Here is a 16,556-nt window from a genome sequence, read left to right as displayed (position 1 = left end):
CCACTCACCATCAGTCCGTGGTGTGGACTCAGGGCTTTTCCCCTAGCCCAACCTGACCCGCCAACCCCGCCCACTGTCCATGTCTGCTTACACCATCCGAACTCGAGTCGAGATCGACTCAGCTACGCCCTTACGGCCTTACCAGCCCTTCTCTTCATTTTTTGACTCTGCAAAATAAGATCCCAGTAAACTCAACACAAGTTCAAATCACAATTTCGCCAAATTTCGCACCATTTACTTTGACATTTCAACTAACCATAAAAAAAACCCAATTAAATCATTAGATTACTCTTTCAATCTTAATACATTTTCAGGGTCTGATCTGGGCAAATGCTGTTTTCCCCCCAATTAAATTTCCATCAATTGCTGGTTATTTCTATGCTCATCGGGGTAATTATTGTTCTTTCTTTAGATTAATTATGTTCTTATCAAAATTGTTACTTTTTGAGTTAATTAAATGCTTAATTTCTGTAGATTTCAATGAAGTTTGAGCTTGAATGGTGATACCTCATGGAATCACAAGGTGGGTACCTGCTTAAATTTATTATTTTTGTTCTTTTTGTTATGATTTTTGATTTTTGATCAAAGTTGTAATATCTAGTTTATTGTATGTGATTGTGAATTGTGCCCTGTAATTTAATCCCTCCGTCCCGGTCATTTGTTTACCTATTCCATTTTTGGGTCTCATTCATTTGTTCACCTTTCTATATTAGACATGTCTCCTTTCTCCTTAGTCTTTGTGCCAAAAGCAAAGTGAAACAAATGACCGGGATGTACGGAGTATTTCTATTGATGGATTTATTGGAGCTTTAGTAGTGTTACTTGATCCATGTTTCATTGATAAAAAGTATGGTATGGGAGACTTTGTTTGTTTGCGACATCAAATCTAGTTGTGATGTTACATTGTAATAGAGTCGTAAAGTTTTGAAGGTTACCATGACCCACCATGACCCGTGTTGAGAGTTGCATTCATGGTGCAACCATGATGAGGCCCCAAAAACTAATATGGCATTACCCCAAGGCCTCAAGGACTCTCACAAATTTCACAGTAAGTGACTAGGGGAGTCGGAGGTATGCAGCCTTACCCCTGCATTACCAACACAGAGTGGATGCTTTGGGAGGCGCAACCTATTTACATGACGAAAACCAATATTTAATACGTCAACCATCACACTTATATTGCCCCATGACTTTAGTGATCAAACAATATTAATTTTGACCATTATTTTCTCAAAGTATACATTATTAAACACTTCTTACAATAGTAATATGGAAATTGTTTATTATAATAGATCAAAGTAGACATTTCTCACATTGTTTCTCTTAATAGAGTATATTTTCAGAAACTGATAATAAAAAAAGCCCGATGGGAATAATAAATTGGGAAGGAAATTGTAAAGTAGTATCATGTTTGGAGTTACTCCTCTTTGAGATGCTGTTTCCATCTTTATGGTTTCAGTGGTCAGGTTATGGTTTATGCCTTCTTGAAATGTTATAGCTTAAACATTTTTTTTTTGGGTTGGATGATGACAATGACCCCAATGTGGTAGGATCATAAAATTATCCGAAGTTAGTGCTAGGCTCGACATATTTTGTGACTAAAGTTCCAAGTGTTCTTCAATTGGAGCCTTTTTCATGTTTCTTATATAAGTAGTCTAAACTATAAAATCAAGGGGAAGGGGAGGCTTTTACTCTTGTTCAAGAGCTTGAAACCCTCTGCTCTTTCATTCGTTTAGTGATACCTGTGCAGTGAGGTACTCATTATATTGACTCTTTTAGAGAAGTTATAACTTTCATTTTCAATTGATTAATAGCTAGTGGGGACACTAAACGCGTCCCTTCTCACTGGTGAAGTTTTTGTTTTATTTATTGTTCATTTTAGCTACATAATATGATTTTTTTTAGAAGCTGGATTTATTTAGCATGCCTTGCTGTTATCTAATACATGTGGTCTATGGCTGTTCATTTTTTCCATGGTTTTCTCATTCATGTAGGTGGTAGTTCGCGGGATACATCTGCTGTTGTTATTACCTTGGATTCGGGTGAAGTATATATTATTGTTAGCCTGTACTCCAGAATTGACACACAAGTAATTTATGTTGATCCTACGACTGGAGCCCTGCAGTATTTTGGAAAGTGTGGGGTTGATGTATTTAAGTCTGAACGTGAAGCTGTAGATTTTATCACAAACGGGTCAAATTGGCCATGCAAGAGTACAATATACGCCAGGGCGATCTTAGGTTATGCAGCCCTAGGAAATTTGGGCTTACTCCTTGTTGCTACAAAAGTGGCTGCCACCGTTCCAATTTTGCCTGGTGGTGGTTGCATTTATACTGTAGTGGAGAGTAGGTGGATTAAAATTCCACTGCATAATCCTCAAGCTCTTGGGAAAGGAGAAGGTAAGAGTATACTAGAACTACCAGAGATCCTCGAAATTGATGGGAAGCATTACTTCTGTGAGACAAGGGACATAAGTAGGCCTTTTCCAAGTCGAAGGCCCTTGGATCAGCCTGATGATGAATTCATTTGGAATGGATGGTTGGCGTCTCCCTTCAAGATCATTGGGCTTCCTCAACACTGTGTCAATCTGTTACAGGTTTGTATAACTTGTATATTTATTTCGAATCCCATCAAATTGACATTCCCTCACTAGGCAGTGAAATTTTTATTTAAAAAAGGTTCTCTCTCATGTAGTCTCTTTCAAGGTTTCTTGATGTCATTTTGAGAGTATGGTATCCCGCACTTCTAACATAACTTCTTTTTTTCCCGAATCTTCAATTTTCTGTTAATTGACCCTTGTCGTATATGCTTATGCTTACGGATTTGCTTATGCAACTCTTAGAGAGGATCGAACCAACATTATGTTTTATGAGTTGTGATTATGCTACTGAATAAGATCAGATTCTCAAACTAACGTGTATTCCATGTTAAGCCAATACGCTTATGCTACACAGCAGCTTTGCCTTTTGATGTGGTTAAGTTTCCACTGTCTTCCTATTCCTATTGGAATTGTTTTTATTACTGCGAGGAGAGCGGAGGAAGGGGAGGATGTTGCTTAGAAGGATGGGTATTACTAATTGCTGATATGTCTTCCATCCCTTTTTTTAGTGTGTGTATGTTCTTTCGGTGATCTTGGTCTCTGATCTCTTTTCCTTTTACTGTAAATATTGTTATGGTGAATTTCTAGCCTCAGGCCCTCAGCCTATTGTGATTGGACACTCATCTTCTGTTATATCATGCCTGGCTGAAAATCTTTTGTTCTTGTATCTGTTCTATCTCCTGTTCTTATAACAACAGCAATTAGCATGGTCTTTAGACCTGTTCTTCAATTGTTCACTAACATTCTGTTGGCCATAGGGGTTTGCAGAATGTCGGACCTTTGGGAGCTCAGGTCAGCAAGAAGGTATTCTTGCTCTCATTGCTCGCCGAAGCAGACTGCATCCTGGTACTAGATATCTGGCAAGGGGATTGAATTCGTGTTTTGGCGCAGGTAAAATAAAAGTGGGTACACCTTTAAAATTTGAAACTTGAAGCATTGTGGCAGCCTGCTGCTTTCATGATGTATAGTTTTCACGTGGAAGGAGAGAAGTTTAATCGATTAAAGAAGAATTCAAGAGAATTTTAATTGATCAAGTGAAATTGTTTTTTGGTCCTAGGTTTTTGAGTCCAGATGGACCGACCCATCATTTGCTATATTAGTGTGGGAGGGAGGGAGGGAGGGGGGAGGGAGAGAGAAAGTTGAAAATAAAGCGTGGACTGCTAATGAGTAATGACCCATCGAACCGTTCCGTTATACACTTATACTCCAAATGCAAAAACAACACAGCCCTCAGAATAATAAGCAAAGTGTGGGCTACTGTTGTTCTCAAAATGCATTGAATTATAATCTCTTTGCTGAAGGACTACATGATACTCCCTCCATCCCATTTTTATTGTCCCTTTTCTCCAAAATTTATCCCACTTTTATTGTCCCCTTTCTAGATTTAGTATGATAAATTAGTATACTACCACTATTACCGCTAATTTTTGAACTCTCACTCATCCTATCAAAATGATATTGTCCATTTTGTTCTTAATTAAAGGGATAGAGTAGTAATTTTACCCTATTTCTTAAATCCTTTCTTAAAAGGAAAGTAGGACAATAAAAGTGGGATGGAGGGAGTATAAGATTATAAATTCCTATTTTACGAGTTTCAATTTGTTAGATTTAGAGTATAATTATCCACGTCACATTTTGTAAATCAGCGTCACGTTTAGTGTGCCTTTTACTCTTTTTGTACATGGCCATCATTTCAATCATGTCTTTTTGTAGGGTGGCGCCAACTCTATGATATCTTTTGTACATAGGTGTTACCCACTTGGTGTCCCTTCATTAAAATTATACCTCATAAGAAAAAAAAGAGTTTGAATTATTCTAATTTGTGTCCATGCCAAGAAAATTTATCTCTGCGTTGATATTTTGCAAGTTCTTTGGTGCAATTTTTATTACAGCCGGCTATAAATGTCGGGTGCGGGCATGAAGTGTGTCGTAGTAACATGTTGGTGATCTTCAACTAAGTTTATACAACAAAGAACGGCTGGAGCCTATCATATTTCTTTTCCCTATCAAGCTGTCATGTTTAGTGAAATATTCTATAAAACCATGGTGGGGAGGATTTCAGAAAACTTTAACATTTGCTTGATGCCTTGCCGGATTCCAAAATGGCCCCTGAAATGTATATGCTTCTATTCTGAAGTAGGAGCGGCCCGAGCGGGTCAATGCAATTTTGACATCAGTTTGATCATGGGTGAGGCGATGATAGAAGGGTTTAGGATGTATAGAGTTTATATATGACCCCACCCCACCTCTTCTCCATAGGCCTTTGAGGCGTTGAGCCATCAGGGTAATGTTGTTTTACTTGATGTATTCTGCTTATTCAATTTGATTTACTCAGTGTAAAGCTCATGAAATACTCTTCGTTTGTTCAAACTAATCTCTGCATTTTTAATCTGTATGCTGTCCTTAAAAGGTTATACTGTGTCATACTAAATTTGACAGGAAATGAAGTTGAATGTGAACAACTTGTTTGGGTCCCTAAAAGAACTGGCCAGAGTGTTCCATTCAGTACATACATTTGGCGGAGGGGCTCTATCCCCATCTGGTGGGGTGCCGAACTAAAGATGACTGCAGCCGAGGCAGAGATATATGTCGCTGAACATGATCCATACAGAGGAAGTGCAGAATACTACCAAAGGTTGAGCAAGCGATATGATGCCCGAGATTTTGTTTTGACTGACGGTGAGACCCAGAAGAAGAACCCTTTGGTCCCAATTGTGTGCATGAACTTGCTAAGGAATGGTGAAGGTAAATCTGAGTCTATCTTGGTTCAGCATTTTGAGGAGTCTTTACATTTTATTAAATCATCTAGGAAGGTGCCTTCTGCTAGACTTGTTTTAATCAATTATGACTGGCATGCAAGCGTTAAGTTGAAGGGTGAGCAGCAAACAATCGAAGGCCTTTGGCTACTCCTCAAAGGTCCAACGACAACCATTGGGATTACCGAAGGGGATTACCTATTTTCACGCGAGTGCATAGGCAATTGTAGAGGGGAAGTCATCTGCACTGATGAGTTTGAGGGTGCATTTTGCTTAAGATCACGGCAAAATGGAGTTCTGCGCTTTAATTGTGCTGATTCTTTGGATAGAACAAATGCTGCTAGTTATTTTGGAGCTCTACAAGTATTTGTAGAGCAATGTAGAAGGCTGGGTATATCTCTTGACAGTGATATGGCGTATGATAATCGATCAGTGGATAATTACAGTGGATATACAGCCCCACTCCCACCAGGCTGGGAAAAACGATCAGATTCCGTAACGGGAAAGACATACTTTATTGATCATAACACCAGGACAACTACATGGAAGCACCCATGCCCAGATAAACCATGGAAGAGATTTGATATGGCCTTTGAGGAGTTTAAGAGGTCGACAATTTTATCACCTGTGGCTATACTTTCAGATATGTTTTTAACTGCTGGGGATATACATGCAACACTTTACACTGGTTCTGAAGCTATGCACAGTCAAATACTCAATATATTTAACGATGAAGGTAGCAAGTTTAAACAATTAGCTGCAGCACAAAATGTGAAGATAAGTCTTCTGAGAAGATACAAAAATGCTGTTGTTGATAGTTCTCGCCAAAAGCAGCTGGAGATGTTTCTTGGGATGAGACTCTTTAAGGCTTTTCCCTCAGTTAGCCTTTTTCCGTTGAATGTAAGCAGTCTTTTGGAGTTTCTACTATTTTTTTTTTATTCTATGTAAAATGCTAGTATTTGATTTATTTAATTCTTCTGGTTATTATATTGGTGAATCTATTTGTGTTTTTTTTTTCCCTAGATGTGCTGCTTGATGTATGCTATTATACTAATACGTTTTTCAGTTAGCACTAAGTTTTACTTAAACTTTTCCAGTTTACCCCTTATGTTCGTCTTTCAAGCAGTTTTATTATTTCTGTCCTTGCACTCCCCAAAAGTTATTGCCACTTGTATTAAATTGGCATCTTTGAAGTTTGAATGCGGGCCAGACCGTTGGAATCTGTGAACGGTCTAGCTAAAACCCTGAAGTGCAGCAGGCAGGAGCTCCAGCTTCGTAAGAGGCATGAGTGTGACAAAATTATGGTATCTCGGATTAGTGTTCTATATTCACTCATATTCATTTTAAAGGAGATAGTCCTATTGCTATTCGAACTTCTAATTATGGATATGCTTTCATGTTTTGAATGATGTTAAGGGCTAAGGCTATACAAAAAATATTGAATGTTGCCTTATTGTTTTAATTTGTTTTTTATTCAGAAACCTGTTTATCTCAGGTATTGTCACGGCTTCCAGCTTGCTTTCTTAAGCCTGTTCCAAGCATTTTCCCAAATTCTGGTGATGGTTCTGATCTTCTAAGTTTAAAGAAAAAAGAATTGGTTTGGGTATGTTCTCTTACTTGTAAAGGCCACATTATTTTGGCTTCCCTGAATAATTTCTTTCTTGTTTTGGATAATATGTCATTAGACTTAATTGTTGTTGTACGATTAAACTTATTTTTGATCAAAATTAATGTTACAGGTTTGCCCTCAGGATGCTGATGTAGTTGAACTTTTCATTCACCTTAGTCAGCCATGCCATGTTTGTCAGCTTCTTCTCACTGTCTCACATGGCTCTGATGATATGACTTTTCCTGCAACGGTCGATGTGAGAACAGGTCGAGACCTGGATGGACTTAAACTTGTCGTGGAGGTTAGTTTTATCTCATTCAGGATATCTAGTAAGGAGGAACACCAATATGTAGACACTCATTGATAAAGTCCTTTGAAACATATTCCAAATTCACTCCCTTGTTAAGCCTATGACTGTCTCTTTGATTAACTTTTGTTTCAGTTTTTTTGTTGTTTACAAGAGTACAACGTTTATGTTTCCTGTACATAAAATGAAAATAAGGTAGGCATTAAATTGTTTTTATTTAATAGTCAGTTGTCAGAAATCCAACATCCTTGGCAGAGGAGAGAGGGGTCGTGGAGGAAGAAAAAACTCACTTATTTGATTGGTTACTCAGCTTATTTGCTTGATTGAACACTGTGGACGCTAGTTGTTTGGCAAGATCAATGCTTGTGAGCAATCATTAGTATTATGTAAACAACAGCATGAGAAATTCATCCTATCAGTTTTTCTTTTGTTTGCGGAGTAATGTTTATTATAACATCCTTTTATGCATACATTGCCTACCCTTCATATATGGTTGTCACCCCTTTGGTGTCTTTTTGTACATGGCCACGTGGGCAACACGCCAACATCCCTTTGGTGCCCTTTAATTAACGCCCCCCACATCCCCCCCTCGGTTTCATTTTATAAGTCGTTTCAGAAACAAAATGCCTTTTTTTTTTCGTTTCATTTGCCGTTTTTCATTTCCCCTTAACTTCTCTCTTCAATTGTAAATTGCCATGCACTATTTTTCAAACCAATGCTAATGTCTATGTTTCAAATAAGACTTGATACAAAGAGTTCTTATTCAATTTTCCAAGGGGTAATTATTATACTTACAGCCGACCCCAAATCATTTTGGGATTAAGGCTCTGATGTTGTTGTTGTTGTTGTTGTATTTTAATATTTCCAATGATATTTTTTATTCTTGTGTAACATCCTAAAACGGTATATAAAACAAAACCGAGGGAGTATTACTTACAAACTCTTTAGATCTGTTTAGACAAGCTGTTAATCTCATTATGTTTGAGCTCTATTTCAGGGTGCTTCAATACCTCAATGTGCAAATGGAACAAAGATTTTAATATCCTTACCTGGATCAGTTAGTTCAGAAGATGTGGCTGTGACAGGAGCTGGTGCACGTCTTAATGGTGCTCATGCTTCAAGTCCCTCATTGCTGTATGATTTTGAGGAATTGGAGGGAGAAGTAGACTTCCTGACTCGCGTTGTGACCCTGTTATTCTACCCTTCAGTTTCTGGAAAAACTCCGTTAACTCTTGGTGAGGTAAACAACAGATTTGAGGAAATTCTTGATTATCATTTACTTTGTAAATATGTGAAGTGATTGCAGGTTGAGTTTATAAAGTATCAATTTCTTAATTTCTTGTCATTAGCCAAGAGGTGAAATAGGCTAATCTTTTATGCTGAAATAGTTCAAATCTGAAGTTGTATTTTTGCACTGATAATCTTTTAACTACAATAAATATGTAGACCTCATTATGGAATGAACACGTTAAGAAGGAGATTTGACAGGATTTGCATTAGAGGGTTTTTCTACTCTTTGTTTGAGAGTATGTTTCCTGCTTGAATATTTGTGCCTTTTTAGGCGTTTAGCTCTCTGATTTATCTAGATTGTTTGCATACAATATGAAGCATACAGATTAGTACTTGTTTGTATAATCGATTGCAACCGATCTAGCATAATGAGATGAAGTTTGAATGTTTGATGGAGACCATATTTAATTGGCTCCCAGTTGAATTTGGGGCTCTTGTAATCATAACATAAGTACAAAACTCAGATTATTTCCTATTTGTTTCTGACTTCATGACCTTCATTTGCTATTGTGGCTGCACCTTCATTGAAAAAAAGTCATAATAACATTGTTCTCATATTATACTAATCTATTTGAACTTCATTTGTAATACTTCTTTGTTTTACGGGTTTTCGCCTGTAGGTTGAAGTGCTTGGGGTGCCACTTCCTTGGAAAGGTATTTTCGCTAATCAAGGACTTGGTGCAAGTTTGCGTGAGAAGGCAAAAAAATGCCAGAAACAAACAAAAACTATAGTCTCTGGCAAGTTCAGCCTGGTGTCCTGTGAAAATGTGCAATCTATGTCACAGTCTGCACATGATTCTTCGTCCAACAATTGTTTAGACCTGCTGACGGGAGAAACGACTCCCTCAGATCTCATCACTCAATCGACGGTCGAGAAGCTGGATAATGAAAGCAAGGATTTACCTAGTTTCCTGGATAATCCAGTGAGTGAGCACTATGATGAAAACGATGGTTGTCATTCCTCTTCATCTCTCGATGTGAAACCCTCTCACAATGGGGCCAATCATTATATTGAATGCTTAAAGTTCCTGACTGGTTCCAAGAAGGTATGTATGTATCAGATTATTGCGTTGATAGCTTGTTATTAGGGTTGCAGAAATGAAATGTTTATATGTTATTATATATGGTAGCAGTTTTTCAAGGCTTATGAACATACTCTTATGTCCTGCTATGTTTTCCATTCTCAATCAATCACGTGTTTTGTTATTTTTAGAAAATCAATTACTGGACATCAAGGAAATGTAAAATTTGATTAGTTTAAGGCTGGTACGAGTTCATTACCGATGAATGTTTGCTGAATTCTGAACACTGGATTTCGCTTCTTAACTTTCATGGGCAATACAGTGAAGCGAGTCTGTAACAATGTGTATGCATAGTGCTGAATTTTTTTTTTTGAATAGCAATTAGCGTTGTTCATAATCGTTTTTGTTTGCACCAATAACTTTGAGTTCCGTTCAACGGACTGGCAATATTCCCAATATTTTGAGTCCAAATTTAATTAAAATCTCTCTCATAATCACCCGTTTAATAATCTCCGATAACTTATTATTTAAGTGTATCTGTCGCGTGACGCTGTGGCAAAAATCTTCTTTTCCACCTCACAATTATTTAAGATCAGTCCAGTCACTAGTGTGACATTATCTGGATGATCTGACCTTGGCTAGTATCATGTTTTTGGTGTCTTAGTTTATGCGCTGTCACGGTTAAATCCGTTCATTGTACTTCAACTGCTACCACTCTTTCTCTTTGGTCATGTTTTTGCAGAACATCAAGTTATCAATGTTCAAAACATCAGTTTCTCCTGTGCAGATGACTAGCAGTTAAAGCATAGCTAAATCTCTTGTTTTTGTTACAAGTCTTATTCGAACCATAGAACTATACTATTCTTTCCATTTACTAATAATGTTCTTACTTCCCATTTTAGAATGTCCACATTTGAAGCTCCTACATGAAACCTTTTCTCTTTTGTTTTGTTATTTATGGACGATGTGATGTATGACCCCACATCTTTCATTTTCTCCACATGTGTACTTGGTTTCTGACTACTTGTGCCCACAAAAGTAGGAACTCTATTAGTGGATTTAAGAACTATATTGTTTCCCGCGGTTGTGTGATTCAGGGTTCGTTAGGCCTATCCTTGACTCGAATTGTCCTTAGGAACAGAGTTCGGCAGTTCGTTGAGTATTGAATCGATAAAGTGCTTTTTATTTGAATCCATTAGCCTCACGTACTCGAAGTTCTCCCTAAAGTGAAACAAACCCAAACCATGTACTGTTGTTTCCTTCGTGTCTCTTAAAGGAAAAAATTATTTAGCCTCGTCTACTTAACAAAAGGAAAAAAAGAAGCTGAATCTTAGCCTTCTTCATTTATTGATTCACTGCAGGTAGAGAAGATAAATTTCATGGAAGCCATGAAGCTTGAAATTGAACGGCTCCGGCTCAATCTTTCTGCTGCAGAACGAGATAGGGCACTGTTGGCAGTTGGGACAGACCCAGCTTCTATAAACCCTAATCTTATGCTTGATGATCTATACATGTTGAAATTGTGCAGAGTAGCGAATAGTCTAGCAATGGTTGGACACGCAGCTCTTGAAGATAAAATCACGGCATCTTTTGGTCTCGACAAAAGAGTTGATGATCCTATTGATTTCTGGAATGTTTTGGATTTCTGGGAGACTTGCAGCGGTGACATATGTGAGGTACGTGTGGACAACCCCGTACCTGTGGCATCTTCGAAGTCATCAGCGGAATCTACAAAAGCTTACTTTTTGTGTTCTCATTGTGGGCGGAAAGTTTGTAAAATTTGTTGTGCCGGAAAAGGAGCTCTTTTGCTTGCAAGTTATAGTACAAGGGGATCTTTGAGTTCTAATGGTGCTTCAGGACGTGGGGGTTCTAGCCACGGCAGTAAAGGTGATGTTTATACTAATAATAGCTCCATCGTGTCCGAAGGGATCATGTGTAAACAATGCTGTAGTGATGTTGTGCTCAATGCACTTGTGCTTGATTATGTCCGGGTCTTACTGAGTTCTAGAAGAAGCAGCCGTGTTGATACTGCTACTTTTACCGCATTAGATCGTGTCCTTGGATTTTCCTTGAATGATGCTGCTGCTGACAGTTGTAAACCTTCGGGAAGTCTGGATTCAGGCGATTTCATGGGAAATTTAATCAATGGGGAAGAGTCACTTGCTGAATTCCCATTTGCGAGCCTTTTATATTCGGTTAGTTCTTATTTTAATTTCTTCCCAGCTCAAACTTTTTTTTAGAAACAATATTATATGTAATGTCTGAATATGTAATTTTTCAACCCTTCTTTTCTGTTGCTTTGATTGCAATTTCAAATCAATCTAAAATTCTAGATGCTATTTCCAAGAGGTTTTGAGAGTAAAGTGTTGGGTACTTTTAGTTGACAACATTGAACGTGACAACTTGAGAGGCGATTTGGATTGGAGTAGATGTTTTGCACTCCTGATTGTTTATTCTGCTAAAAAGAGTTGCTGAAATTTTTATACCTCTCGCTGCTTATAACATTAATAAGATACTCATATATGTAGGATGACAGAGGGGGTCGATGTTTCAGTCTCCATGTTTGCAGCTTTACACTGAATTCATTTATTCAGCTTATGTGAAATATGTCAATCAATGGGTCATTGTTTCCTTTATCATCGTAAATTTGATTCTAAAACCTGTCAACAACATTACCCTAGTGCCTCATGGTTCCCGCAAATAAAGAGGTAAAGGGGGGTCGGATGTACACAGTCTTCCCCTTTACTAATAATGAAAATTTTGTCGATAATTGCATCAAATGATTGCTACTTCATAATTTCAAAAAAAGGGCCAGTTTTTCAAGCCAGTATACTTTATTCTGTTATAGTCCAAAAGGAGAGAATAGGGGCTCCTTGGTTCCATTAGGAATGGGAAATTCCACATCTTGTCCTCAACATTAAATTAACAAAACACTCACTCCTGATGGCTAATTTTTGCAAAGTAGTGTGAGGTACGGTACACTCACTTAATATTAAAGACCCAAGAAATCTATTCTTAGCTCTGTCGACGTGTTAAACAAAGTATAACCAGTCTATTTCTCCATATTTCTAATTTCCTTGCTAAAAAAACAAAAGTTGCATTTTATTTGTGTAGGTTTCCGTTTTTTTTTTTTGCATGCATTGTCACTTGCCAGTTTTTAGTTGATTTGCAAGAGACATAGTACTGATGTAAATATCTTACTTTGTTTCTTTGTTGTGTTATGAAAGGTGGAAACAGCTCCAGGAGCAGCACCTCCCTTGTCTTTGTTGGCGCCTCTGGATTCAGGACCTCAGCATTCCTACTGGAGAGCTCCTTCAAACTGCAATAGTGTTGAATTTGTGGTGACTCTCACTAACATTTCAGATGTTAGTGGGGTGACCCTGGTTGTTAGCTCTTGTGGTTACACAGAAGCAGATACTCCTACAGTAAGCGTACTCTTTTTTACTTGCACTAGAACGAGCTGTCATTGTTGATTAGATGCTACATATCGACAATTTGAAATTACTTCTTATTCATGTTTGTCTAGTTAGAGTAACATAGAATTACTTCTTATACATGTTTGCGTAATTAGAGTAATTTAATACTAGTTTAGACCCCGTGCAATAAATGCACGGTATAGAGTTTTTTTTTTTTTTTTTTTTAAATAAATTACCTATGTAATTAGTGTCTCAATAATTGTTCGTATTTCTCGTCATTATGTTTTGAGGAAAAAAAAAGTTAAAACGAAAATTGATTAAGAGAATTTAGTTATGAGTTGAAAGTTAAAATCTAAAGAAAATATTTTGAAACCTTAAACGAATGATTTCAATTTATAAATTCTCTCAATTTTTTTTTTTTTGCAAAAACAAAATTAGTTATTTACAGTTTTATTTGATACGTACTATGGGTCAAGTCTTTCTCAAATAATAGCATCAGTCAAATATTTAACAATTTATAGTTTGTATAAATTTTATTAATATTTAATTAAAATATTATAGTTAAAAAATTTAGTGAAAACTAAATAATTTGATGAAAATATATATTTTAATGAAAAATTATAAATTAGTGAAATAAATTATAACATATAGGTAGATTCCTTATTTAATGAATGGATTTAATTGTGATTAACTCCCTAATTTAAGAATATGCATTTTGGAGGGAAAAATTATGAGTTCACCTATTCTTTTAGTAAATAGGGGATGAGAAAGATTATGGCAAACAAATTTATTGACAATCAGAATCATTAAGGAATCGGGAGAAGTATAATTTGGTGTGTCGTGATGACTCGTGTCAGTGCTGGAGTTTTTAAGGTTTGACAGATCTACTCCCCCCACATCTGAGATTCTGAGGGAAAAAAGATATCTTGTCCATTATGTGGGTCTATTGGTTTGCATGGTTCAAACCTAACACCCCTCATTTTATTTACAAGGTTCACCATCATATCATAGTTAATATAGCTAGTGTATGCACTGCCCCCACCATTCCGTAGGAAACCGTAACGTGTCCAGTAAAAATTATCCAGAATTGAATATAAATTGGCGGAGAGGCTGACATACATGCTATAAGGCAATCAGTGAAAGATGTTAACGGGGGCACACTCCTTCAGTTTCTCTAAGCGTGGTTGACTGTAAATGATAGAGTTTCGAAGCCATATACTTCTTAGTGAGTGAAGGAAAGCTGACATATATTTTGTATTGGAAGTGAATTAATCTGTTATAGGAGTACATGGTTCCATCGTTGCTTAATTATCAATAAGAACTCTCAGTTAGTTTTTAGCTTTTATTTTTCGTTGTCTTGTTATATATGTTTTTTGGCCTCTTATGTAAAATGCTTATGAAATCACAGGCACCAATCAAAGAGAGACAATGGGATAGTCTCCGGCCAATAAATGTCGAAAAACTATGTTAGCTACATGCTACAGCCTTCTAAAATATATTACTGCCCACTAAATTTTTGCTTATGGGTGTATATGGTATTATGATGTTTACTAAAATTTATTTTGCATTTCTTTTCTTACCATAGGTGCAAATATGGGCCAGTAATAAAATTAGCAAGGAAGAAAGGTCATGCGTGGGGAAGTGGGAAGCTCAATCTTTATTGGAATCTTCTCCAGAGTTATACGGACCAGAAAACTCAGATGTTAAAAAGTTTCCACGACACTTAAAGTTTTTCTTTAAGAATCCTGTGCGATGTCGCATTATTTGGATAACACTCCGCCTTCAACGTGCGGGCTCTGCTTCGGTGAATTTCGGAAAAGATTTCCATCTCTTGTCACTTGATGAGAATCCTTTTGCTGAACAAAGTAGGCGTGCCTCATTTGGGAGCATTGACAACAGGGACCCTCATTTGCATGCCAAACGTATTCTTGTATTTGGAACTCCATTGCGAACAGATACAGCGCCTACTACAGTGGATGAATCCGAACAGTTGCAATTAAAAAACTGGCTGGACAAACCACCGCAGCTGAATAGATTTAAGGTCCGTATGATTTGTTTGGCAAGAAAGTCCAAATGCCTATCTTAAAAGTTCAAAGAGCATAGTCCATTTTTAATACTACAATAAAAAAGTAGTCTTTGCTAGTAGAACATAAGTCAATTTTAGTAATTAGTGGTGCCTTTGTGTTTCAGGTTCCAATAGAGACTGAAAGATTAATCGAGAGTGATCTTATGTTAGAGCAGTATCTGTTACCTGCTTCACCTATGGTGTCTGGCTTTCGACTTGATTATTTTAGTGCAATCAAACCCCGGGTCACTCATTCTCCAATGTCTGATGTTAACGTCTGGAATCCCTCAAGTTTACTCATAGACGAGAGACATATTACTCCTGCCATTTTATATGTACAGGTGTCAGCCCTTCAGGTAATTTTTCTCCGACTTTGTATTGATATAAGCCAGTACTTACCGCCACTTTCATCTATGCGTAGATTTGTTCATGAACTTGAGAACCTTTGGTAAGGTGGCGTCTTTGGATTTTCCTCTGTATTTGAAAAAAAAAAAAATTAACAGATGGAGGAATTTTTTTCCGTTGGCCTATTAAGAAACCTAAGCTTTGCACGTGCATCCTAGCTAATAATATGCTATTTCACACGGTTGAGCAGTGTAGTTCAGAACAAGTGACGTGTAGCATTGATAATATGTAAACAGGAAACTCATAACATGGTAACTGTAGCTGAATACCGAATACCTGAGACTGCACCTGGAACTCCTTTATACTTTGATTTTCCAAGCAAGATCCAAACTCGTAGAATATCATTCAGACTTGTTGGAGATATCGCTGCATTCACTGACGACCCAACAGAGCAGGATGATGGCGAGTTCAGAAGTTCACCGTTGGCTACAGGTTTGTCTTTGGCAAATAGAGTCAAGTTATACTACTATGCTGATCCTTATGAACTCGGAAAATGGGCTAGCCTTTCTACTATCTAAATACGATTCATTTGTACAAGAAACCACGCTGCTTTCTTTAGAAATTTGCGTGCATGTGATTATTTTTAAGTCTACGACAGCAATTTTCTTCTCGCTGCTATTCTTTGTTGTATTGTTGTTAATGTATGTATAATTTTTGATTCATTTACTAATGAAATGAGAATAAGTTGATTATATTTGTGGTTGTAAATAATATTTGGGCTATGTTGCCCATGTACTGTGTAGTTTGTGAAGATTGGTGCAACGTTTTAGCGATATTTTTTTCCAGCAAATTATGGACTGTTCAATTCCATGCAGATTGACAAAATTGAGTGCGAGTTTAAGAACGTCCTCTAAGCCATATTACAAATACTTATGGAAGACGGTTTTACATAAGCATTCTGAAAAGCAGGTTGTTTAGATAACTGCTTTTAACTTACATGGGTCAACCAGTTAAGATGTTATCGAACCATTTTCATCATGTTCATCTTCAAGTATATATCTAGGCCTCGTTTGGTTGCCATATGGGAATTAATTTTTCATCATGTTCATCTTCAAGTATATTACTCGACTTTTTCTTTCCAGTGCAT

General features: G+C 37.1%; 1 protein-coding gene across 2 annotated transcripts; it reads left to right on the top strand.

Moving 5' to 3' along the window:
• Nucleotides 1-171: 171 nt before the first annotated feature.
• Nucleotides 172-16,163, top strand: LOC141606192 (putative phosphoinositide phosphatase SAC9). 2 transcript variants are annotated; one of them, XM_074425228.1, is made up of 14 exons: nucleotides 172-369; nucleotides 475-523; nucleotides 1,995-2,596; nucleotides 3,358-3,490; nucleotides 5,039-6,255; nucleotides 6,851-6,958; nucleotides 7,095-7,265; nucleotides 8,269-8,511; nucleotides 9,182-9,607; nucleotides 10,945-11,778; nucleotides 12,811-13,008; nucleotides 14,585-15,040; nucleotides 15,190-15,420; nucleotides 15,706-16,163. In XM_074425228.1, the coding sequence occupies exons 2-14, from the start codon at nucleotides 511-513 to the stop codon at nucleotides 15,985-15,987; spliced, it is 4,914 nt and encodes a 1,637-aa protein (XP_074281329.1). In that variant the 5' UTR covers nucleotides 172-369; nucleotides 475-510; the 3' UTR covers nucleotides 15,988-16,163. The 2 variants fall into 2 exon arrangements, with proteins under 2 accessions (XP_074281329.1, XP_074281330.1); XM_074425229.1 differs by having other exon boundaries at nucleotides 291-390.
• The last annotated feature ends 393 nt before the right edge of the window (nucleotides 16,164-16,556 follow it).

Source organism: Silene latifolia, chromosome 10 (assembly GCF_048544455.1).
Source record: "Silene latifolia isolate original U9 population chromosome 10, ASM4854445v1, whole genome shotgun sequence".
NCBI classification, from domain to species: Eukaryota; Viridiplantae; Streptophyta; class Magnoliopsida; order Caryophyllales; family Caryophyllaceae; genus Silene; species Silene latifolia.
The sequence above is the reverse complement of the archived record's forward strand: the minus strand, read 5'-3'. Positions and strand labels throughout refer to the sequence as shown.